This window comes from Muntiacus reevesi, chromosome 22 (assembly GCF_963930625.1).
Source record: "Muntiacus reevesi chromosome 22, mMunRee1.1, whole genome shotgun sequence".
In the NCBI taxonomy this organism is placed as follows: domain Eukaryota; kingdom Metazoa; phylum Chordata; class Mammalia; order Artiodactyla; family Cervidae; genus Muntiacus; species Muntiacus reevesi.
In genome coordinates this window covers 29804091-29830893 of record NC_089270.1, presented here as the reverse complement: position 1 = coordinate 29830893, position 26803 = coordinate 29804091, and the positions used below count along the sequence as shown (strand labels likewise).

Here is a 26803-nt window from a genome sequence, read left to right as displayed (position 1 = left end):
TTCATTCTTTTACAAGTGGTTGACCAGTTTTCCCAGCACCACTTGTTAAAGAGGTTGTCTTTTTTCCATTGTATATTCTTGCCTCCTTTGTCGAAGATAAGGTGTCCATAGGTATGTGGATTTATCTCTGGGCTTTCTATTTTGTTCCATTGATCTATATTTCTGTCTTTGTGCCAGTACCATACTGTCTTGATGACTGTGACTTTGTAGTACAGTCTGAAGTTAGGCAGGTTGATTCCTCCAGTTCTGTTCTTCTTTCTCAAGATTGCTTTGGCTATCGAGGTTTTTTTGTATTCCCATACAAATTGTGAGATTATTTGTTCTAGTTCTGTGAAAAATACCGTTGGTATCTTGATAGGGATTGCATTGAATCTATAGATTGCTTTGGGTAGTATACTCATTTCCACAATGTTGATTCTTCCAATCCATGAACATGGTATATTTCTCCATCTGTTTGTGTCCTCTTTGATTTCTTTCATCAGTGTTTTATAGTTTTCTGTGTATAGGTCTTTTGTTTCTTTAGGCAGATGTACTCCTAAGTATTTTGTTCTTTTTGTCGCAATGGAGAATGGTATTGTTTCCTTACTTTCTCTTTCTGTTTTCTCATTGTTAGTGTATAGGAATGCAGGGGATTTCTGTGTGTTAATTTTATATCCTGCAACTTTACTATATTCATTGATTAGCTCTAGTAATTTTCTGGTAGAGTCTTTAGGGTTTTCAATGTAGAGGATCATGTCATCTGCAAACAGTGAGTTTCACTTCTTTTCCTATCTGGATTCCTTTTACTTCTTTTTCTGCTCTGATTGCTGTGGCCAAAACTTCCAAAACTATGTTGAATAGTAGTGGTGAGAGTGAGCACATTTGTCTTGTTCCTGATTTCAGGGGAAATGCTTTCAATTTTTCACCATTGAGGATAATGTTTGCTGTGGGTTTGTCATATATAGCTTTTATTATGCTGAGGTACATTCCTTCTATTCCTGCTTTCTGGAGAGTTTTAATCATAAATGGATATTGAATTTTGTCAAAGGCTTTTTCTGCATCTATTGAGATAATCATATGGTTTTTATCTTTCAATTTGTTAATGTCATGTATTACATTGATTGATTTGTGGATATTAAAGAGTCTTTGCATTCCTGGGATAAAGCCCACTTGGTCATGATGTATGATCTTTTTAATATGTTGTTGGATTCTGTTTGCTATAATTTTGTTAAGGATCTTTGCATCTATGTTCATCAGTGATATTGGCCTGTAGTTTTCTTTTTTTGTGGCATCTTTGTCTGATTTTGGAATTAGGGTGATGGTGGCCTCATAGAATGAGTTTGGAAGTTTACCTTCTTCTGCAATTTTCTGGAAGAGTTTGAGTAAGATAGGTGTTAGCTCTTCTCTAAATTTTTGGTAGAATTCAGCTGTGAAGCCATCTGGTCCTGGGCTTTTGTTTGCCAGAAGATTTCTGATACAGTTTCGATTTCCGTGCTTGTGATGGGTCTGTTAAGATCCTCTATTTCTTCGTGGTGCAATTTTGGAAAGTTATACTTTTCTAAGAATTTGTCCATTTCTTCCAAGTTGTCCATTTTATTGGCATAGACCTGCTGGCAGTAGTTTCTTATGATCCTTTGTATTTCAGTGTTGTCTGTTGTGATCTCTCCATTTTCATTTCTAATTTTGTTGATTTGGTTCTTCTCCCTTTGTTTCTTAATGAGTCTGGCTAACGGTTTGTCAATTTTGTTTATCCTTTCAAAAAACCAACTTTTAGCTTTCTTGATATTTTCTATGGTCTCTTGTCTCTTTTGCATTTATTTCTGCCCTAATTTTTAAGACTTCTGTCCTTCTACTAATCCTGAAGTTCTTCATTTCTTCCTTCTCTAGTTGCTTTAGGTGTAGAGTTAGGTTATTTATTTGGCTTTTTTCTTGTTTCTTGAGGTAAGCTTGTATTGCTATGAATCTTCCCCTTAGCACTGCTTTTACAGTGTCCCATAGGTTTTGGGTTGTTTCATTAGGCAATTTTAGTATTTTCTATTTCAAGTTACAGAGAAAGAAAGAATTTTGTAAATGTGGTTTATTTCCCTTCATCTGACCATAAGTCAAAGTATCCTGGGTGGCAAGCACTCTGGAAGATCTTTGGTCTATAATCCAGAAATAATTCAAATAAAGGTAGCCAGAGAAAAATCAGTCATGTGAAAAAAACATGGCTGTGGATCCTTCTGAAATGACTTAAAAATTTTTTTGTATTGAAGCATAATTGATTTACAATAGTGTTAGTTTCAGCTGTACAGCAAAGTGATTCAGTTATATATATATTTTTTTTCAGATTCTTTTCTATTAAAGGTTATTATGAGATAATGAATATAGCTCCCTGTGCTATATACTAAATCCTTGTTGCTTGTGTATTTTATGTATAGTGGTGTATACCTGTTAATCCCATACTCCTCATTTATCCCTTTCCTGGCCTTCCTTTTTGGTAACCATAACTTTGTTTTGTATGTCTGTGGGCCTGTTCCTGTTTTGCAAATACATTCATTTGTATTATTTTTTAGATCCACATATGAGTGATAGCATATAGCACTTGTCTTTCTCTGTCTGACTTACTTCACTCAGTATGATAATCTCTAAGTTTATTCATGTTGCTGCAAATGGCAATATTTCATTCTTTTATATGACTAAGTAATATCCCATTGTATATATATATATACACATGTATGCATGTGTGTGTATCACATTTTCTTTATTCACCTTTTAATGAACATTTAGTTTACTTCCGTGTCCTGGGTAATATAAAGAGTGCAGCTATGAACATTGAGGTACAGGCATGTGTCTTTTCAAATTAGAATTTTTGTCTCTTATAGGTATATGCCCAGGAGTGGGATTTCGGGATCATTTCTGGTAACTCTGCCTTTAGATTTTTAATAAACCTCCGTACTGTTCTTCATAGTGGCTGCACCAATCTACATTCCCATCAACAGTGCAGGAGGGTTCCCTTTTCTCCACACCCTCTCCAGCAATTATTGTTCGTAGACTTTATTATGATAGCCATTCTGATCAGTATGAGGTTTTGATTTTCATTTCTCTAATAATTAGCTATGTTGAGTGTCTTTTCACGTGCCCACTGGTCATCTGTATGCCTCTTTGGAAGAAATGTATATTTTGGTCACCTGCCCATGTTTTGATTGGATGAACTGTTTGACAGAATTTTTTAAGTTTATTTCTTTTTAATTGGAGGAAAATTGCTTTACAATATTGTGTTGGTTTCTGCCATATATCAACATGATTCAGCCATAGGTATATGTATGTCCCTCCCTCTTGAACCTCCCTCCCACCACCCCCTCCATCCCATCCCTCTAAGTTGTCACAGAGCACCAGAATTGAGCTCCCTGCATCATACAGCAATTTTCCACCAGCTATCTAATTTTACATATGGTAATATATATGCTTCAATGCTACTCTCTCTCAATTCATCCCACCCTCTCCTTCCCCTCCCTGTGAAATGACTTAGAATTTTTAAGTGATGTGTAAAAGGGATTCAGCTGTGTGTTAGTAATAGACATCAGGATAAATGGGAAATAGAAATTAAGAGTAGGAACATAAAATCTAGTCTAACCTTCTTCACCATATGGCTAGGAATGAAACAAGATAAGCTTGTGATAACAGCTACAGAGGTACTGTGGAGGTTAACAACCAGAGGAACTCTGGTTGAGAATGAGATTCTTTAATACATGAGATGTAAGTTGATAATTATGAACTAGGAGAATACAGCAAAGGATTAAAAAGAGGTTGCTATGAAAAGTGAAAGGTGATAATTAAAAGAGAAAAAGCCCTGGGCAGGGAGAGAAGATAGTTACAGGATACAGATGAAAAAGTTGACTGTAAACAGGAAGAGGAAACAGCTGGAGATAGTGGAGTTTTATAGGCATGTGGGCAGAAAAGCAAAGTTCTCCATGCAATAGTATCAATTTTGTGAAACAGAAGACATGATCATCTTCTTTTAGGGACAGGAGGCAAGAGGAGATGAAAAGAGGTGTAGATGCTCAGAAGACAGCATCTTGGGGAAAATAGGGGAGAATGGATTAGCATTGCTGGGGTGCTAGATGAGGATGGACACTAAAAATCTAATATTTGGTGATTTGTGGCATTCTCCAGCAATGTTCACCCATCTGGCAATAGAAATAGTTTGTACAGAGTTGATCCAAGTATTTGATGTTTCCTAGGTCAATATGGCAAAAAGACACAAAAGCAAGTCACTGAAAGTGACAAGTGAGTGACTAGAGTCCTGCACCTTCCTGAAACTTCTATTGCAGGCCAACTGGTTTTCTGACTATCCCTAGACTAGGACTTCTATTTCCTGACCCTGTTTATTTGCTAACAACATTCTTTTAATTTGAATTCAACTTCCTCATTTCAATTTTATTGTTTAAGTTTCATTTTAAATGTTGTCTTTCTACAAGGCAATCCTTAGTTCTCTTTTTAACCAAAATTAAACTTTGCCTTAAAATTGTTATTGCATCAGAAATTTTTGCACTATTTATCAACTATTTCTTGACCTGCTATCAGACCCACAAATCACTGCAGCTGGTATTCACAGAAGACGAAATAGCTCACATTGAGACTGGACACTATGTAACTCCTAGAGGGAAACATAGACAGAACTCTCTCTGACATAAATCACAGCAACATCTTTTTTGATCCATCTTTCAGAATAATGGAAGTAAAAACAAGAATTAACAAAGGGGACCTACTTAAACTCAAAAGTTTTTGCACAGCAAAGGAAACAATACATTTTTTAAAAACCCACAGATTGGGAGAAAATGTTTGCAAATGATGTGACCAATAAGGGATTAGTCTCCAAAATTTACAAACAGATTAGCAGCATCAAAACAACTCACACACAAAAATGGGCAGAAGACCTAAACAGATATTTCTCCAAAAAAGACATATGGTTGGCCAATAGGCACATGAAAAGATGTTCAATATCACTAATTATTAGAGAAATGCAAATCAAAACTACAATGAGATATCACCTCACACCAGCAATAATGGCTATCATCAAAAAATCCACAAACAATAAATGCTGGAGAGGGTGTAGACAGAAGGGAACCCTCCTGCACTGTTGATGGAAATGTAAATTGATACAGCCACCATGGATAACAGTATGGAGGTTCCTTAAAAAACTAAAAGTAGAGCTACCATATGATGCTGCAATCCCCCTCCTGGACATGTATCTGGAGAAAAATATCCAAAAGGATACACGCACCCCAATGTTCATTGCAGCACTATTTACAATAGCCAAGACATGGAAGCAACCTAAATGTCCATCAACAGATGAATGGATAAAGATGTGGTACAGATATACAATGGGATATTAGCCATTTAAAAAGTTAGATAATGCCATTTGCAGCAACATGTGACATTTGTGTCACAGTAAGTGAAGTCAGACAGAGAAGGAGCAATATTGTAAGATACCCCTTATTTGTGGAATCTAAAAAGAAATGATACTAATGAGCTTACAAAACAGAGAGACTCACAGACTTAGAAAATGAACTTATGGTTACGTAGAGGAAGGGGTAGTTAGAAAATTTGGGAAGGTCATGTATACACTGCTATACGTAAAACAGATAACCAACAAGGACCTATTGTATACCACATGGAACTCTGCTCAGTGGTGTGTGGCAGCCTGGATGGGAGGAGAGTTTGGAGGAGAATAGATACATGTATATGTATGGCTGAGTCCCTTCACTGGTCACCTGAAACTATCACAACATTGTTAACCAGCTATACCTCAATACAAAATAAAAAGTTCAAAAGAAAAAAAAAAGCAACAAATAATAGCTCACATTAATATTGAGTCCTCACCACACTTCACCATGTCTAAGTACTTTCCATTGATTAAATATAGTTATATCAACAGCATATAAGTCACGAATTTTTCCTAGAACCATTTTAGAAATGAAGAAGCAGAGGCAGAGACAGTATAAGCATCTCAGCTGGCATGCAACAGAAGGAATAGCTCTAGCAATCAGACTCCAGCATCTTTGTCTTAACCAACACACTATACAACTCCCCACAGGCTTTTTATTATATTGTCTCATATTGTAAATTAGGATCGTAATATTGTAAAACTTATAGATTTCAGACTTCTGTAAGAAAGGATTCAGGTCTTAAATTTCTTTCCCTTAACCCCTAAAAATGTGTGTTGCATATAAGCAGCTCTCAACAAATAGTTACACAGTTAATTAATGACTCAGAGTCTGGAATCTCACTGAATCCTTGGAATGAAGAGTAACAAGGAATTTTCCAGGTAGTTTCATTGGATCATTTCCTTCCAACTAAAGCTATTTCCAAAGATTGCTGTTCAGTCGCTAAGCTACATCCAACTCTCACCAGCTCATGGACTGTAGCCCACCAGGTTCCTCTGCCCATGGAATTTATCAGGCAAGATTACTGGAGTAGGTTGCCATTTCCTTCTCCAGGCGATCTTTCCGACCCAGGGATCAAACCTAGGTCTCCTGCACTGGCAGGCAGATTCTTTACTGGTGAGCCACCAGGAAAGCCCAAAGATGGTCTCTTTTATTATGCAATCAAGGTGATTTGGCCTCCTCTGAAATCTGTAGGTGAGGGAGTAAGTTTATTTCTGCTTTGTTTTTTGCATGTATTGCTATTCTAGGTTTCGTCAAGTGCCCAGACTTCCAGAAGAGAAGGGAAATTCTCTACTTCTTTTATCTAACTTATTTTCTCAGTGAACTATACGACTGCATGATTTTTAAAAGTACATATATCAGTGTTTGAACTTTAAATAAGACTTGGAAATCATTTTGCTTTTTGTTGGTTTTTATCCCCACAGCTTGGTGAGAGTCAAAGCATCCCCAGGGGACCATATCCATCCAGAGAGCGATTTTCATCGGTTGCACCTTATAAAACAAGCAGAGATGTTCCTCCACTCGCTCCTGCCAATGACCTAGGATTCATTTCACCACAAGGGCCTGTGCTATCTCCCCCTCTTTTTAGAAACCGGCAAGGTGCACCACCTACTTCTCTTGGAACCACAGGTCGCCTGGCTCCACGTCCTCCTTCTGACGCAAAAGGGAACCGTGCACCTCCTCCTGCTCCTGGTACAGAAAGGCAACTTCCATCTTCTCCACCTGACACTAAAGGGCGCCTTCCCCGTTCTGTTCCTGCTAAAAAAGGGCGCCTTTCCCCTCCTTCTTCTGGCACAAAAAGGCGTCTGCCTCCTCCTGCTAAAAAAGGGCGCATTCCCCCTCCTGCTGCTGGGACAAAAGAGCGTCTTCCCTCTCCACTTCCTGGCACTAAAGGGCGCCTTCCCCCTTCCCCTCCTGGCACAAAAGGGCGCCTTCCCTCTCCTGCTAAAAAGGGGCGCCTTTCCGCTCCCTCTCCTGGCACAAACGGGCGTCTTCCCCCTCCTGCTAAAAAAGGGCGCATTCTCCCTCCTACTCCTGGCACTAAAGGGCGGCTTCCCCCTTCCCCTCCTGGCACAAAAGGGCGCCTTCCCCATCCTGGCACTAAAGGCCGTCTTCCCCCTCCCCCTCCTGGTACTAAAAGGCGTCTTCCCCCTGTCCCTCCTGGTACAAGAGGCCGTCTTCCCCCTCCTCCCCCTGGCACAAAAGGGCGCCTTCCCTCTCCTGGCACAAAAGGGCGCCTTCCCCGTCCTGGGGCAAAAGGGCATTTTCCCCCTCCCTCTCCAGGCACAAAAGGGCGTTTTTCCCCTAACTCTCCTGGCACAAGAGGCCGTCTTCCCCCTCGTCCCCCTGGCACAAAAGGGCGCCTTCCCCCTCCTGGCACAAAAGGGCGCCTTCCCTCTCCTGGCACAAAAGGGCGCCTTCCCCCTCCTGGCACAAAAGGGCGCCTTCCCCCTCCTGGCACAAAAGGGCGCCTTCCCTCTCCTGGCACAAAAGGGCGCCTTCCCCCTCCTGGCACAAAAGGGCGCCTTCCCCCTCCTGGCACAAAAGGGCGCCTTCCCTCTCCTGGCACAAAAGGGCGCCTTCCCCCTCCTGGCACAAAAGGGCGCCTTCCCTCTCCTGGCACAAAAGGGCGCCTTCCCCGTCCCCTTCCTGGCACTAAAGTGTGTCTCCCCCCACCTCCCTCTCCTGGCACTAAACGGCATCCTCCCCCTCCCCGAATTGGCACAAAAGGGCGCCTTCCCCCTCCCCCTCTTCCTTCTGGCAAAAAAGGGCGTTTTCCCCTTCCAGTTACAAAAGGGTGCCTTCCACTTCTTCCTGGTACAAAAGGGCACTTACCACACTCAACTAAAACAACCACAACCACACCCACTACTACTAACATTATGAAACCCACTACCATCTCAGAACCCACCACCACAGCAACCATCACTTCTACAGAGCCCACCACTATAGCAATCACCATCACTTCCTCTGAACCGACCAACACAACTACCACCACTTCCACAGAACCCACCACCATAGCAACAACAATCACTGATACAAAATCTGCCTCCACAGCAACTATAACTTCTACTCAATCTACTACCACCATACCCACCATAACCACTGAATCCTACATCACCTCTACAGAATCCATGACAGAAACTACCACTGCATCCACAGAGCCCACCATAAGAGAAACCACCACTCTTTCCACAGAGTCTGCAACCACAGCAACCACCACTACTTCCACAGAATCCTCCATGGCAACCTTCATTACTTACACAGAACCCATCACAATAGAAACTACCACCACTTCCTCAAAACTCACCAATAAAACAGCAACCATCCCTACCACAGAGCCCAAAAGAGCAACCACCATCACTTCAAATGAATCTGCCACCATAACAGCAATCATCACCACTTCCACAGAACCCGATACCACTTCCACAGAATCCTCCACCACAGCAACCATCATCACTACTACAGAACCTACCACAATAGTAACCAATACTGTTTCCATTGAACCCACCACTGCAGCAATCACTTCAGCTGAACCTATCACAACAACAGGAAACAATACAATTCCCACAGAATCTACCGTAGCTGCCATTATTATTTCCACAGAACCCAACAAAATAGCAACCACCACTACTCCCACTTATCCCTTCACCACAGCAACCACCATCACTTCTACAGAACACACTATTACAGCTACCACTATACAATCCACAGAATTGCTCAGCACAGCAACCATCATTACTACTACTACAGAACACACAACCACTATTTCTTCTAGAGAACCAACCACCACAGCAACCACAAGTTCAACTGAACCAGCCACCACAATAGCAACCACCATCACTTCCACTGAACCATATTCTACTTTCACAAAATACTCCACAGCAAGCAACATTACTTCCGTGGAGCCTGCTGCAATAGAAACCACCACCACTTCCACAGAACCCATTGATAAAACACCAACCATTCCTATCACAGAGCCCACCATAGAAACCACTACCAGTTCATCTGAACCTATCACAATAGCAACCATCACTTCCACAGAGCCCACCACCACTTCAACTGAACCTACAAAGACAATAGCAGTCAAACTTCCCACAGAGCACACAACAACAGCAGTTACCACCACTTCAACTCAACCTAACACCTCAATAGGAAAAACCATAACTTCTACAGAATCTACTACCATTTCCACAGAATCCACTTCCATTTCCACAGAATCCACCACAGCAACTATCATTACTTCCACAGAACCTACCACAACAGCAACGACTACTTCCACAGAGTCCACCAACCCAGGAACCATGACCATTTCAACTGAACCTTCTGCTAAACCTGTAACCATCATTTTCACAGTGCCAACCACCATAGCAACTACCACCACTGCAACTGAAACTACCACAACAGGAAACATTATAACTTCCAAGGAACCTGCCATGACAGCAATAAACATCACTTCTTCAGAGCGCACCACCATAGCAAACACCACCACTTCTACAGAACTGACCAACATGGCAGCCACGGTAACTTCAACTGAACCTACCCCAACACCAGCAACCATCACTTACATAGAGCCCACCATCACAGCAACCAACACTGCTTCCACTGAACCTTCCACCACAGCAGCAACCATCACCATGTCCACTGAACCTTATACAAGTTCCACAGAATATACCACAGCCACCATTACTATTTCCACAGAACCCACTACAATAGCAGCCACCACCACTTTCATAGAGCCCACCACCACAGTAACCACCACTTCTTCCACAGAATCACCCACCACAGCAACCATCGTCACTTCTACAGAACCTACCACATTTTCAACAACCATAAATTCCACAGGTCCCACAACCAAAGCAACAATCAACACCTCTGCAGAATCAACCACCACAGCAACCACTACAGTTTCCATGGAACCTACAACCAAAGCAACAATCAACCCCTCTATAGAACCCACATCCATAACAACAATCATCACTTCTACAGAGCCCATCACTACAGCAATAACCTCTACTTCCTTGGAATACCCCAACACAACAACCATCATGACAATTATAAAACCCACTGCAAGAGCAATCATCACAGCTTCCACTGAAACCCTCACCACAGCAAACACCCCCAGTTCCATAGTATCAACCACCAGAACACCAACCATTACCACTTCCACAGAACCCTATACCACTTCCACAGAATCTACCACAGTAACTACCATTACTTCCACAGAGCCCACCACTACAGCAATCACCAATATTTCTGCAGAATACCACACCACAGCAACAATCATCACTACTACAAAACCCACCACCCAAGCAATCACTATCACTTCGGCTGAACCTACCACAACAATAGGAACTACCACAACTTCCACAGACATTATTACGCATGCAACAATCATCACTTCTATGGAATCTACCACCACTGAACCCACCATAACATCAACTATCACTTCCACCAAGCCCACTAATCCAACAACCACAGCTACTTTAACTAAACCTTCGACCACAACAGCAACCATCACTTCCACAGAACCCCCCACCACAGCAACCATTATTACTTCAGAACCTACTATCAAGAAAACCACCATCACTTTGACTGTACCTATCACCTCAAACAGAACCACAACAACTTCTACTGAACCTAGTGCCACAGCTACAATCTTCACTTCTAGAGAATCCACCAACACACCAACCACAACCACTTCCACTGAATCGACCACAATGGCCACCATCAACACAAACACGGAACTTTATACCACTTCCACAGAATCCATAGCAGCCACCATCATTACTTCCACTGAATCAGCCACAGTAGCAAACAAAATCACAAAGCCTACCACTACAGCAACCATCACCATGTCCAAAGAATCCGCCACCACATCAACCAGCATCACTACTACAGAATCCACTACATTAGCAACCCGCACCACTTCCACTGATCTCAATACTACAGCAACCACTACCTCTCTAACTGAATCTACTACCACAGCAGGAACCACTACAACTTCCATAGAACCCACAGCCACAGCAACAATCAACACTTCTGAAGAATCCATCACCACAGGAACCACCACTTCTACTGAACCCAACACCAGAGAAACTACCACAACTTCCATAGAACCCACCAACAAGACAGCTACCATTTCCACTTCCACAGAACATTATGCAGCTACCACAGAATCTACTATACCAGCCATCATTAAAGAGCCAACTACCACAGTAACCACCACCAATTCAACTGGACCTACTACCACAACAGCAACCATTACCACAGAACCCTATCCCACTTCCAAAAAACCCACCACCACCACCACAGCAGTCATCACTTCCACAGATTCCACTACCATAGCAACTACCACCATTTCCACAGAACCTATCACCACAACAGCAACCATCACGTCCACAGAGTCTTCCACTGCTGTAACCACTGCTACTTCCACAGAATTTCCCACCACAGCAACCATCATCACTACTACAGAACCTGCCACAGCAGAAACAACCACTGCTTCCACTGAACAAATCACCATAGCAAGCATTATCACTTCAACTGAACCTACTACAACAGGAACCACAACTTCTAGAGATACCACCAGCACAGAAACAATCATTACTTCCACAGAATCCACCACTACAGCAATCAACACCACTGCAACTGAATCTGCCACCACAACAGGATCAATCACAACTTCCACAGATATTACCACCACCATAGGAACAAATATCAGTTCTATAGAGTCCAACACCACTTTCATAGAACCCTATATCACTTCTGAACCATCCACCACAGCAACCATATTTACTTCCACAGAATCCACAATAGCAACCACTGCAACTTCCATATCACCCACCACCACAATGGCAACAATCAGTTCCACAGAGCCCAACACTACAGCAATAGCCACCACTTCATCTGAACCTGCCACCACAATACAAATCACCACCACTTCCATAGGACCTACTACCAAAGAAACAACTATCACTTCCAAAGATTCAACCAAAACTCAAATCGCCACCACTTTAACTGAGCCTACCAACAAAACAGCAACCATCATCCCTTCCACAGGACCCTACGCTGCTCCCATGGAATTTACCATGATAGCAACCATCACCAATTCCACAGGACCCACCACTTCAACAGCATCCATCACTACCACAGATTCTACCACCACAGAAACCACTACTACTTCCACAGAGACCCCCACCACAGCCACAATAGTCACAGCTACAGAACCTTCCACATTGACAACCACCATTATTTCCACAGAACCCATCATCAAAACAGCAATGATCACTTCTACAGAACCTACCACTATAGTAACTACCACTACTTCCACAGAATTGCCCAATACAGCAGCCATCATCACTACTACAGAACCCACAACAACAAGCACCAGTGCTTCCACTGAGAACAGCACCACTTCAAATAAACCTCCCACCACATTAGCAACCTTCATTTCTACAGAACCCTATAGAGCTTCCACAGAATTAACCACAAAAGCCATCATTACCTCCACAGAACCCACCACAGTAGCAATGAACAACATTTCCCCAGAACCCACCACCACAGTTTCCATGATTACTTCCACAGAGTCCACCACCACACCAGCAATATTCACTTCTACAGAATCCACCTCCATAGCAACCACCAGCACTTTCACAGAAATTCCAACCACAGATATTATCAATACTAGTACAGAACGCACTACAAGAGCAGTCACTGCTTCCACTGTGCCCACCACCACCACTTCCACAGAGCCCACCACCACATTGTTAACCAGTAACACTTCCAGAGAACCTTATTCCACATCCATAGAATCCACCACAGCAACCATATTTACCTCTACAGAACCCACCACAATAGCAAACACCATGACTTCTACATCATTTACCACCAAAATGGGAACAATTACTTCCACAGAGCCCACTACAGCAGCTAGCACTTCATCTGAACCAACCACCACAACTGAAAGCTTCACCACTTCCATGGAAACCTATGCTACTTCCACAGGATCCACCAAAATAGCAACCACTAACACTTCCATTTATCCCACCATCGCTTCCACAGAGTCTACCACTATAGCAACCACAAGTATATCCACAGAATCCCCCACCACAACCATCACTACTATAGAACCTACCATAGCAACAACCAACACAGATTTCACCAATCTCACTTCCACAGCAATCACTACTTCAACTGAATCTCTCACCACTATAGGAATCACCACAATGGCCACAGAGCAAACCACAAGAGCAGTAATCACCGATTCTACAGAACCCACCACCACAGCAACCCCAATCACTTCAACTGAACCCACCACCATAACATCAACCATCACGACTTTCACAAAATCCACCATCACATCAGCACCCATCAGTTTCATAGCACCCACTGCTACAGCAACATTCAATACTTTACCAGAATTCGCTACCACACCAACCAGATTTACTACTAAAGAACCAACCATGCCAGCAATCACTACCCCCTCTACTGAACCTACTACCACACCAGCAATAACCACTTCCATAAAATCCACCACCAGAACAGCAACCACCACCACTTCCACAGAACCCTTCATCACTTCCACAGAGTCTACCACAGCAAACACCATTACTTCCATAGAGCCCACCACCACAGCAACCACCTCTACATCTGAAGAATCCCACAATAGGGCAAAACTCATCACTACTATAGAACTCATCAGCAAAGGAATAACCACCACTTCAACTGAACCTACCACCGCAATAGGAACCACCACCACCTCCACAGAACCCACCACCAGAGAAAATATCTTCACTTCTAGAGAATCCTCTACCATATCAGCCACAATCACTGTAAGTGAACCCACCACCACAGCAACCACCAATTCCACTGAACCTAGCACCAAAATAGCAACTATCACCACTTCCACAGAACCCTATGCCACTACCAGAGAATCCACTACCACAACAGCAATCACTCCCACAGAGCCTGGCACTACAGTAGACATTACTACTTCCACAGAATTCCCCAACACAGCAATCTTCATCAGTACTACAGTACCCATCACATCAGCCACCACCCCTGCTCCCACTGAATACATAACCCCAGCAACCAAAATCACTTCAACTGAACCTACCACCACAGCAGGAACCATCACCACCCCCACAGAACCCACCACCCGAGCAGCAATCTTTTCATCTAGAGAATCCTCTGCCACCACAACCACAACCACTGTAACTAAACCCACTACCACAGCAACCACCAATCCCACTGAACTTACCACAATAGCAACTATCCCCATTTCCACAGAATCTACCTCCACCACAGCAGCTATCACTTACACAGAACCTGCCACAATAGCAAGCACAACTATTTCCAGAGAACCTGTTGCCACAACAGCAACCATCACTTCCACAGAGCCTGCCACTACAGTAGCCATCACTACCTCCACAGAATTCCCCAACACAGCAACCATCATCAGTCATACAGAACCCACTACAACAGCAACCACTCCTGCTCCCACTGAACACATAAACACAGCAACAATTACCACTTCAGATGAACCTCTCCCCACAACAGGAACCACCACAACTTCTAGTGAATCAACCACAAGAGAAACAATAACCACTTCTACAGAACCTACCACCACAGCAACCACCATTACTTCAACAGAACTTACCACGACACCAGCAGCCACTACCAATTTGACAGAACCTACCATGATCACGTCAGCACCCATCAGTTTCACAGCACCCAGTTCTATAGCAACCCTCAGTATGTTACCAGAACTCTCCACCACAGCAAACAGTATCACCGCTACAGAACCCAGCAGAACAGCAGTCACCACTGCTTCCACTGAACCCACCACCACAGCAACAATAACCACTTCCATAAAATCCACCACCAGAACAGCAACCACCACCACTTCCACAGAACCCTACACCATTTCCACTGAGTCTACCACAGCAAACACCATTACCTCCATAGAGCCCACCACCACGGCAACCACCACTACATCTGCAGAATCCCGCAACAGGGAAAAACTAATCTCTACCATAGAACTCATCAGCAAAGAAATAATCACTACTTCAACTGAACCTACCACCACAACAGGAACCACAACCTCCTCCAGAGAACCCACCACCAGAGCAAATATCTTCACTTCTAGAGTCAACCACAACCACTGTAAATGAACCCAGCACCACAGCAGCAACCACCAATCCCACTGAACCTAGCACCAAAATAGCAACTATAACCACTTCCACAGACCACTATGCCACTATCAGAGAATCTACTACCACAACGGTACCCTTCATTCCCACAGAGCCTGCCACTACAGTAGCCATCACTACCTCCGCAGAATTCCCCAACACAGCAACCATCATCAGTACTACAGAACTCACCACTACAGAGCCACCACTCCTGCTCCCACTGAACACATAACCACAGCAACCATCACCACTTCAAATGAACCTCTTCCCACAACAGGAACCACCACAACTTCCACAGAATCAACCACAAGAGGAGCAATAGCCAGTTCTACAGAATCTACCACCACAGCAACCACCATTACTGCAGCTGAACTTACCACCACAAAAGCAGTCACTACCACTTTGACAGAGCCCGCCATCTCATCAGCACCCATCAGTTCCATAGCACCCAGTGCTGCAGCCATCAGTACTTCACCAGAACCCTCCACCACAGCAAACAGTATCAATACCACAGAAACAACTGGAACAGAAATCACCATCCCTTCAACCCAACTCACTGCCACAGCAGCAACAACCACTCCCATAAAATCTACCACCAGAACAGCAACCGTTACCTCTCCCACAGAACCCTATACCACTACCATCAACTCTACCACAGCAACCGTCATTACTTCCATAGAGCCCACCACTATAGCAACAACTTCCACAGAATCCCACACCACAGCAACAATAATCACTACTACCAAACTCACCACCAAAAAAATCACCACCACTTTAACTGAACCTATCACCACAACTGGAACTACCACAACCTCCAAAGAACCCACTACAAGAACAACAATCAGTTTTACAGAATCTACCACCATATCAACCATGACTGCTTCAACTGAACCCAGTAGCACTGCAGCTGCTATTTCTAATCTCTAACACCACAGCAACCACCACCAATTCCACTGAACTTACTACCACCAGAGGAACCACCAATATTTCCACAGAAGAGACCACCATAACAGGACCCATTACCACTTTTAAAGAACCCACAGCCACAGCAACCGCCACAACTTCTAATGAAGGCACCACCACCACAGCAACCAACACTATTTCCACTGAGCTCTATCCTACTTCCAAAGAATCCACTTCAATAGCAACCACCACTACTTCTACAGAAACCCCCACTGCAGCAACAAACACCACTTCTACTGAACCAGCCACAATCATCACCACCACTACTTCTACTAAACCCATCATCACAGCAGCAGTCATTATAGAGCCCACCTCTACAGTAACCATCACCTCTTCCACAAAATTCCCCAACATAGCAACCATCATCACTACTACAGAACCCACCACTTCTGCTGAACCTCCCACCACAACTGCAACCATCATTCTTTGCACATAACCCATCACAATAGCAACCACCAGCATTTCTGCAGAACTCACTACTATACCAATTACCACAACTTCCACAAAATTCTCCACTACTGCAACCACCATCACATCCACCACAGCAGCAACTATTGCTTCTATAGAATCCACCTCCACAGCAACTACCACTATTTATACAGAATTTCCCACTCCAGCAATTATCAACACTAGTACAGAACCCATCACAATAACAATCACAAGTATTTTCACAAACTCCACTACCACAGCAACCACTTTCAGCATTTTCACAGAACCCACTATCACAACAGAACTCACCACCTCTTCAACAGTACCCATGTCTTCAGCAAAAGAGTCCACCAACACAATATCAGCAGAAATTACCTCCACAGTTCCTACCAAAGTAACTACTCAAATTATAATCCGCCCTCCCTCCACCATATTGCCCAATACAACTCTCTGTGTTTACAACTCCCAAACTACATCCACCTGTATAAATTTAAAGAGTTCTGGAGGTCTACAAGCAATAAATGCTGGAGAGGGTGTGGAGAAAAGGGAACCCTCTTACACTGTTGGTGGGAATGCAAACGAGTACAGCCACTATGGAGAACAGTGTGGAGATTTCTTTAAAAACTGGAAATAGAACTGCCATATGACCCAGCAATCCCACTTCTGGGCATACACACCGAGGAAACCAGATCTGAAAGAGACACATGCACCCCAATGTTCATCGCAGCACTGTTTATAATAGCAAGGACATGGAAGCAACCTAGATGTCCATCAGCAGACAAATGGATAAGGAAGCTGGGGTACATATACACCATGGAATATTACTCAGGCAATAAAAAGAATTCATTTGAATCAGTTCTAATGAGATGGATGAAACTGGAGCCCATTATACAGATCGAAGTAAGCCAGAAAGATAAAGACCAATACAGTATACTAACACATATATATGGAATTTAGAAAGATGGTAATGATAACCCTATATGCAAAACAGAAAAAGAGACACAGATGTACAGAACAGACTTTTGGACTCTGTGGGAGAAGGCGAGGGTGGGATGTTTTGAGAGAACAGCATCAAAATATGTATATTATCAAGGGTGAAACAGATCACCAGCCCAGGTTGGATGTATGAGACAAGTGCTCGGGGCTGGTGCACTGGGAAGACCCAGAGGGATCGGGTGGAGAGGGAGGCGGGAGGGGGAATCAGGATGGGGAATACATGTAAATCCATGGCTGATTCATATCAATGTATGGCAAAAACCACTACAATATTGTAAAGTAATTAGCCTCCAACTAATAAAAATAAAAGGAAAAAAAAAAACTAAACATTGAAAAAAAAATTTTAAGAGTTCTGGGAATAAATTCCTTTAATTTCTTGTTTAGAGATGTGAAAAATTATTTTCTAAACTGCTCTGAGATCTTAGGTAAAATGAACTTCAATTATTTCAATGGAACCAATCTTGTTCTAATCAAAGCAAATAAAGTGTTCAAGCAATTATATGCACTTATTGCTGTCTTGATGACTATCGCCTTTCCTATTTTTATTACTTACCTACAGCTAATAAAATGAGTTTCAGAGAAAGAAACAGACACACTTTATGAGGGGAAAAAAAAGCATTTAACAAAAGATCTCCTTAAAGAGAATGGACAATATTAAGTGAACCAGCAAAGGGTGTTGTTGCATACAAAGTCTAACCACAGTGGAGCTTGTGGTGTGCCTCAACTTGATAGGACAAAGGAGCAAACAGCAATACCAGAACCTGAATGAGAATTGGGGACTGTGGATGAAATGAATGTTATCTGTTGCTGTGAACGGTCATCACTACTGCCCACAGCAGGAAGAGAGCAGTATAATATCCCTTCCTCTTTCCTTCTCCTATTTCTTTCATCAGTGGACTCCAATAAAAATCTGAGAGATGAGGAGTTTGTATGGTTGTCCTCCCAGGATAGAAAGCTAAGCAGAGAAGGGTGACCTGCTCATTAGGAACTATTAACTCATATCAGTAGCAACCTGTTCAGCATCTTGAAACTAAACGAGTAGGTAAGGTAAAATATGAGTTCCTGACTTCTTGCACAGACAGGGAGAGAGCTAGCAGTAAGGTAAATTATAAAATTATATCAACTTTTTACTATCTTTCTCCCAGGAATGTACCAATCAATACAGACAATGAGATAGTAAACATATGTTACAACACAAAATTTTTTAAATAAATATGTAATAATAAAATTGAAATATGCATGCATAAATACATTAATGTAAATTAAATATATTATTAAATTTTAACATACTGTCTTGAGTACATCAGCACAAGCCAATAAATATTTTAAAAAAACAGTATTCTAATAAATTTATCATTTTACTTCCCCTCAAAATATCTCTCAAATTATATAATCATTTTTTAATAATGACAGTGTCATTGATTTGGAGAGTAAAAAGTCCATTCTATCCATTCTAGCAAATCTAAATGTCCAAATGGAGACATGAGGCAGAATTTTATTTATTTTAATAAAATAGAATTAAAATGAAATTTGATTACAGCAGGAAAATACTTTTTAGAGGTATATCAGGTATATTAAGGTCATTTCAAATTGCATTTATTCCTGAAAAATTAATTTTAAATTGTTTTAAACAAAAGATTAACCAACTTTTTATGGAATGTATAAAATGTCTGGGAGCATACATATTTGTATCTCTGTATATTTAACCTTTTAAGAATAACTCTGAACTCCTACTTTAAGGCACTACTATGGCCAGATTGCCCCAGTCTCCTTGTCAGCTGGCGTTACCATACTCTGGCTTGCAAATTTGTATAATATTTAAGCATTACATAAGGAATCATCATAAGCATGAGGGATCATCAGGGTCTCTGCAATGTCAGCTGTCTACTCCCTCACCTGTTTCTGCTAGTAGCAACTGAACATATCTATGCCAATTCCAATTTAATCTTCAATTTGAGGATTAAATAAATACTACTAGGCATTCATAGTCAAAAACATTTCCTACCATCAAGGAGCTTTTTATCCCTTTGAGGTTAGGAATGCATTATCTCATCTCTCCACAAAGTTTTTAATGGGGGCAATATGCCATCTCTGCCATGAGCCCTATTTCAGTCACCAGGCAAGGCTGGCCACTTGCTCACTCCTCTCCTCTCTTCCATGAACCCATGGTAAATAAGTTTGTTGGGTCACATCACACTGACACTCCAGTGAAATGTAAGGGCTCATTGGTGTTGAAAGTCTGCCATTAACTTCATTTCACATTCAGCATACCTTTCCTCCCAAGCTTCTGTTTCCCATATGCCTGTTAGGCACAACTTCCAGTCAAGACTTAGAGCCCTTCCCACATCTATTCCCTCCCAAAACCTACTCCCTGTCACTCACACTTCCAGAGCTACCCCTCACATTCTGCAAGTTGTACCCTATAGGTTTTAGGAGGGCTATTGCCCACCAGCTGCACCATACCCAGTAAGTCTGCCCGACTTCCCTACAGACATATTAATACGCTAGACACGTTCACTATGCCATCTGAAGTTCTTGTTCTTTTAGAAGAAAATTTCCCTAGATCCTGAGATTTCCCTTGAAGAGTGAAATGAAAGAACCAGGTTTCCCCCAAAAGACAGAACTGCCGCTAACAATACTGTCGCTATTCAGCCAGTCACATCCGACTCTTGGTGACCCCATGGACCATAGCCCGCAGGGCTCCTCTGTCCTTGGGATTTTCCAGGCAAGAATACTGGGGTGGGTGGCCATTTCCTTCTCCAGGGCATCATCTCAATCCAGAAATCAAACTCACATCTCCTGTTTGGCAGGACTATTCTTTACCACTGAGTCACCCAGGAAGCCCTAAAGACAGAACATGTTTTCTCAAATCACAACTATTCAAGCCCTCTGCAACATTAAATTATAAGGCTCCAGAAGTCTTAAAATGTTCTGTACATCTTTATCTCTATTTAAAATAAAAGAAAAAGGCACTCTTACTTTCCAAATTTCTCTTTAATCACATAGGAGAATACATACCCATCAGACACTACTGCCATTATAATCAAGCCCACAGCTCCTAGGAAAAAGGTTATATTATAATCATAAAAGATGACTAGGAATGACTTTTCAAATTTTTTTAGAATTTTAAACCACTTCAGGGCATCATCAGATATCATATGTGTGTATGTCTCACACCATATCCACTTGGCTGGGTGAAGGAGAGAGTGAGATGTGGGTAAACTTTGACAGAAAGTTCTGTCGAATGAAAGAGCTTAGCCACGCTGACTATGCTTCAGGGGCTGGACACAGTGGGTGTGATACACACAACAGTCACAATGACACAGGGTTGTGGCTGGAAAGCGAAAAATGCTTCGCCTAAGATGCTTCATGCAATCCAATGCCATTCACCCCAGAAACATCTTGCCATGTGTCAGGCATTGAGCTTGGTGCTTGAGTTTTAGCAAAATACAGGGTTATTATTTTCACAGAGCCAACTATTTGGCTGAGAAGGCAAACATTAAAAAAATTATATTGCAAATGTTTTGCAAAAGCAGAGAGCTGTGGGATCAAATAGGAAGGAAGCAACCTACGTTAAATGAAATTCCCTAAGCTACTGATGGCGCAGAACAGAAGGACTGATGCTGAAGCTGAAGCTCCAATACTTTGGCCACTTGACACAAAGAGCCAACTCATTGGAAAAGACCCTGACGCTAGGAAAGATTGAGGGCAAAAGGAGAAGAGGGTGGCAGAAGATGAGATGGTTAGATAACATCACTGACTCAGAGGACATGAATTTGATCAAACTCCATGATATAGTGAAGGACAGGGAATTTTGGCATGCTGTGGTCCATGGGGTCACAAAGAGCCAGATATGATTTAGCAACTGAGCAACAATTCCAAGTTCTAAAGTATAAAACGTTACAGATCAACAAGAAAATTCTGTTCAAAGACCCAAAATGGGTTTCACTGGCCTAGAATTAAGGTGTCAGAAAGGCTGTGTTCTTTCTGGAGGTTCTAGGGGAACATCAATTTCCTTGTCTTTTCCAGCCTCGAGGGGTGGCTGTGGTTTCTTCCCCCATCATCAAGGTGCATCACTGCATCCCTCTTCCATACTTAAGAACCCTTGTGATTACATGGTCCATCTAGATAATTCAGGCTAATTGGCTTATAATATGGTCAGCTGATTAGCAACCTTAATTTCATCTCCCATCTCAATACCCTCCTCACCATGTAATAGGCTTCACAGGATTCAGGGATTAGGGCACAGACATCTGGGGAGTGTATTATTCTGCCTAAGCAAATGAGTGAAAGACAGGGATGCTGCTAAACACAGGGCACAGGATCATCCCCATAAATGTCAATAGTTGTGGGGTGAAAGACCCAGCTCAAAGTTGATGGATGAGTTATGCTTGGAATGTTACAGCTAGAAGGATGTAAAAGGAACTCTGCTGCTGGGTAGCTAGCGATCTTTTGTACATTGATCTGGGCTCTAGGCACACATATGTATGCATAGATAACACGTGTAAAAATTCAAGATGTAACATGTGTGAAGGTTAAGATGTGCACATTTTATTGGAAATATGTTATACCTCCTTAAAAGGCCAATAGTCCTATACCCTAAGAAAATCACAATTCAAAAAGACACGTGTACCCCAATGTTCATTGCAGCACTATTTACAATAACCAGGAGCTGGAAGCAACTTAAATATCCATCAACAGAAGAATGGATAAAGAAGTTGTGGTACATATACACAATGGAATATTACTCAGTCATAAAAAGGAACAAAATTGGGTCATTTGTAGTTATGTGAATGAACACAGAGTCTGTCATACAGAGTGAAGTAAGTCAGAGAAAAAAACAAATATCGTATATTATTGAGTATATATGGAGTCTAGAGAAATGGTACTGATGAACCTATTTCTGCAGGGCAGGGATGGTGATGCAGACATAGAGAATAGACTGTGGACAAAGAGAGGGAAGAAGAGGATGAGACAAATACAGCATTGACTACATCCACTGTCATGTGTAAGATGGATAGCTCATGAGAAACTGCTGCATGGCACAGGGAGCTCAGCTCAGTGCTCTGTGATGACCTAGGGGGTGGGGGGCAGGGGGAGGGAGGCTCTGGAGGGAGGGGATATATGTATGTTGTTGATGTTTAGTTTCTAAGTCATGTCCAACTCTTTGAGACTCCATGGACTGTAGCTTGCCAGGCTCCACTGTCCACGGGATTTCCCAGGCAAGAATACTGGAGTGGGTTGTCATTTCCTTCCTTCTAGGGGATCTTCCCAACCCAGGGATCAAAGCTGTGTCTCCTGCATTGGCAGGCAGAATCTTTACCACTGAACACCAGGGAAGCCCAAATATCTGTACACATACAGCTGATTCACTTTGCTGTACAGCGGAAACGAATGCAACACTGTAAAGTAGTTATACTCCAATTTAAATAAATAAGAAAAAAATGCCAAAAATTAAATGCCAACTTTAAAGTACCTGTTAAACTTATGAGATTTAAGATATGGAGGCAAATACTGGAAGGAACCACTCAAGAGTTGGAAACACTTACCTCTGAGGAGCAGGACTGAGATGTGAAAGGGTAGAACGGGGGGAGCATTTTTTCCCCTTAGAGTCTCAGTTGACCTATAAAAATTTAAAATATGACAAAAATAGGGGGAAAAAACTCTGCTGAGTCATTTAGCTTGGTAATCTGAGAGCCTCACCTAACAAAGGCCCACTGAACTGAACTGAGGTGAACAGATGAGACAGAGAAAATCTACATTAAGCCACCACCAGCAAAACTTGTTCTATTTAACACATGCATGGTACTGCCAAACAGTAATAACTTTATAAATATAAGCTCATTTAATCCTCAAAAGAATTATTATGCTCCATCAAACAGCCTAAAAGTGTCAGAGTGTCAGGATTTGGTAGTCTATAAACTTTTGGACTTCCCAAGTTATGATAGTAGTAAAGAACCTTCCTGCCAGTGCAGGTAGATGTAAGAGACTCAGACTAAATTCTTGGGTCTGGAAGATTCCCTGGGGAAGGGCATGGCAACCTATTCCAATTTTCTTACCTGGAGAATCCCATGGACAGAGGAGCCTGGCAGGCCGCAGTCCACAGGGTCACACAGAGCCAGACACGACTGAAGCAACTTAGCACATGCACAAACTTATGGATGTTAGAGCTCTGAAATACCCACTTTCTATATTACTAATTCTGGACAAAATAATTGATAAAACTGAATGTCTCACATTTACTTAAGCTTACTCTCTCTCTTTCTCTCTCTAATACCTCCCAGAAATAGCCATGACATAAATAAGCCCAGTTTATCTTTGTTGACAAGTTTTTTTCATTAGTAAAGATAATGGCCACAGGACTGGAAAAGGTCAGTTTTCATTCCAATCCCAAAGAAAGACAATGCCAAAGAATGCTCAAACTACCACACAATTGCACTCATTTCACACGCTAACAAAGTCATGCTCAAAATTCTTCAAGGCAGGCTTCAATAGTACCTGAACCGTGAACTTCCAGATGTTCAAGTTGGATTTAGAAAAGGCAAAGGAAGCAGAGATCAAATTGCCAACATCTGTGGGATCATCAAAAAAGCGAGAGAGTTTTAGAAAAACATCCACTTTTGGTTTATTGACTATGCCAAAGCCTTTGACTGCGTGGATCACAACAAACTGCAGAAAATTCTTAAAAAGATAAGAATACCAGACCACCTGACCTGGCCTCCTGAGAAATCTGTATGCAGGTCTAGAAGCAACAGTTAGAACTGGACATGGAACAACAGACTGGATCCAAATCAGTAAAGGAGTACATCAAGGCTGTATATTGTCACTCTGCTTATTTAACTTATATGCAGAATACATCATAAGAAATGCTGGACTGGATGAAACACAAGATGGAATCAAGACTGCCGGGAGAAATGTCAATAACCTTAGATATGCAGATGACACCACACTTATGGCAGAAAGTGAAGAATTAAAGAGCCTCTTGATGAAAGTGAAAGAGGAGAGTGGAAAAGTTGGCTTAAAACTCAACATTCAGAAAACTAAGACCACAGCATCTGGTCCCATCAGTTCATAGCAGATAGATGAGGAAACAATGGAAACAGTGACAGGCTTTATTTTGGGGGGCTCAAAAATCACTGCAGATGGTGACTGCAGCCATGAAATTAAAGGATGCTTCCTCCTTGGAAGAAAAGCTATCACCAACCTAGACAGCATATTAAAAAGCAGAGTCACTACTTTACCAGCAAAGGTCCGTCTAGTCAAAGTTATGGTTTTTCCTGTAGTCATGCATGGATGTGAGAGTTGGACTATAAAGAAAACCTAGCATCGAAGAACTGATGCTTTTGAACTGTGGTGTTGGAGAAGACTCTTGAGAGTCCCTTGGACTGCCAGGAGATCCAACTTGTCAGTCCCAAAGGAAATCAGTCCTGAAGATTCATTGGAAGGACTGATGCTGAAGCTGAAACTCCAGTACTTTGGCCACCTGATGTGAAGAACTGACTCATTTGGAAAGACCTTGATGCTGGGAAAGATTGAAGGTGGGAGGAGAAGGGGATGACAGAGGATGAGATGGTTTGATGACATCACCAATTCAATGGATTGGAGTTTGAGTAGGCTCTGGGAGTTGGTGATGGACAGGGAAGCCTGGTGTGCTGCAGTCCATGGGGTCACAAAGAATCGGGCATGACTGAATGACTGAACTGAACTGGACTGAAAGATAACAATAGTAGTAGTCACACTTATAAATCTTTAGCACTTGGTTATATTAAGGGTAGTCTACCCTTAATGAGATAGTAAAGGATGACTGACCTCAGTTTCTAATACTGTTACTAATGGGGCACATCCAGGTTTTGTGGGACCGGAATCTTATACCATTTGGGTGGTCCTCTTAAGGAAAAGAATACAAAATTATAAATTCCAAATCATGTAAAAACAAGAGTGAATGTTTACTTAGAAAAATGTAAGAAATCTCAACAAATTATAAACTTTTAAAAACTAACACAATCTCCCCCCCAAAAATCTTAATAATCAACCACCTAAAAAATGTCTACATTCTTAGTAAGTTGCATTTTTTATAGTCTTTGATTACCACTTCAAATGACATGACTTAATGAGATGTTTCTTACAGAAATTATCATTTTCTGTAAGAAACAAAAAATAATAATTCAGCTTCCCTTTAGCATGTATGTGTGTGCTCAATTGTGTCCAACTCTGCAACCCCATGTACTGTAGGCTGCCAGACTCCTCTATCCATAGAATTTTCCAGGCAAAAAATACTGGAGTGGGTTGCCATTTCCATCTCCAGGGGAACTTCCCACCTCAGGGATTGAATCTCCATCTCTTGTGTCTTCTGCATTGGCAGGCAGATTCTTTACCACTTGAAGCATCTGGGAAGCATGCATGATTAAAATATATTTTTATTATTGATAGTTTAGAAATTTCATTTAAGCTTTACAACTCACTGTTGGCGATAGCATGTAAATTTTTTAAATCATTGCCAGATATTGGGAAATTTTGCCAAGTTTCCTTCATATATGAGCTATAAGAGTTCAAAGTAATGAAAGTTTTCTTATAAAAGTGACTTATCTTAAACATTTTTTGAAATCATGCAGTTTATTGTTAATGTCCTCAATTATAGTAATATATTAAAAGTTTTATAATATTTTTGACAATACTAACATTTCCTGGATACATATAAAATATGTGGCTCAAAATAAAGATGTACTCATTGTTTAAATTGGAGCTTCTCAAGTGGCTCAGTGGTAAAGAATTCTCCTGCCAATGTAGGAGATGAGGGTTCAATCCCCGGATCAG

At 41.9% G+C, this 26803-nt stretch overlaps 1 protein-coding gene across 1 annotated transcript; it reads left to right on the top strand.

Annotated features, from left to right (window-relative positions):
- The first annotated feature begins 3617 nt into the window (after positions 1-3617).
- LOC136152734 (mucin-2-like) lies at positions 3618-16528 on the top strand. The gene is made up of 3 exons (XM_065914120.1): positions 3618-3653; positions 6833-15575; positions 15717-16528. The coding sequence occupies exons 1-3, from the start codon at positions 3618-3620 to the stop codon at positions 16526-16528; spliced, it is 9591 nt and encodes a 3196-aa protein (XP_065770192.1).
- Positions 16529-26803: the final 10275 nt, after the last annotated feature.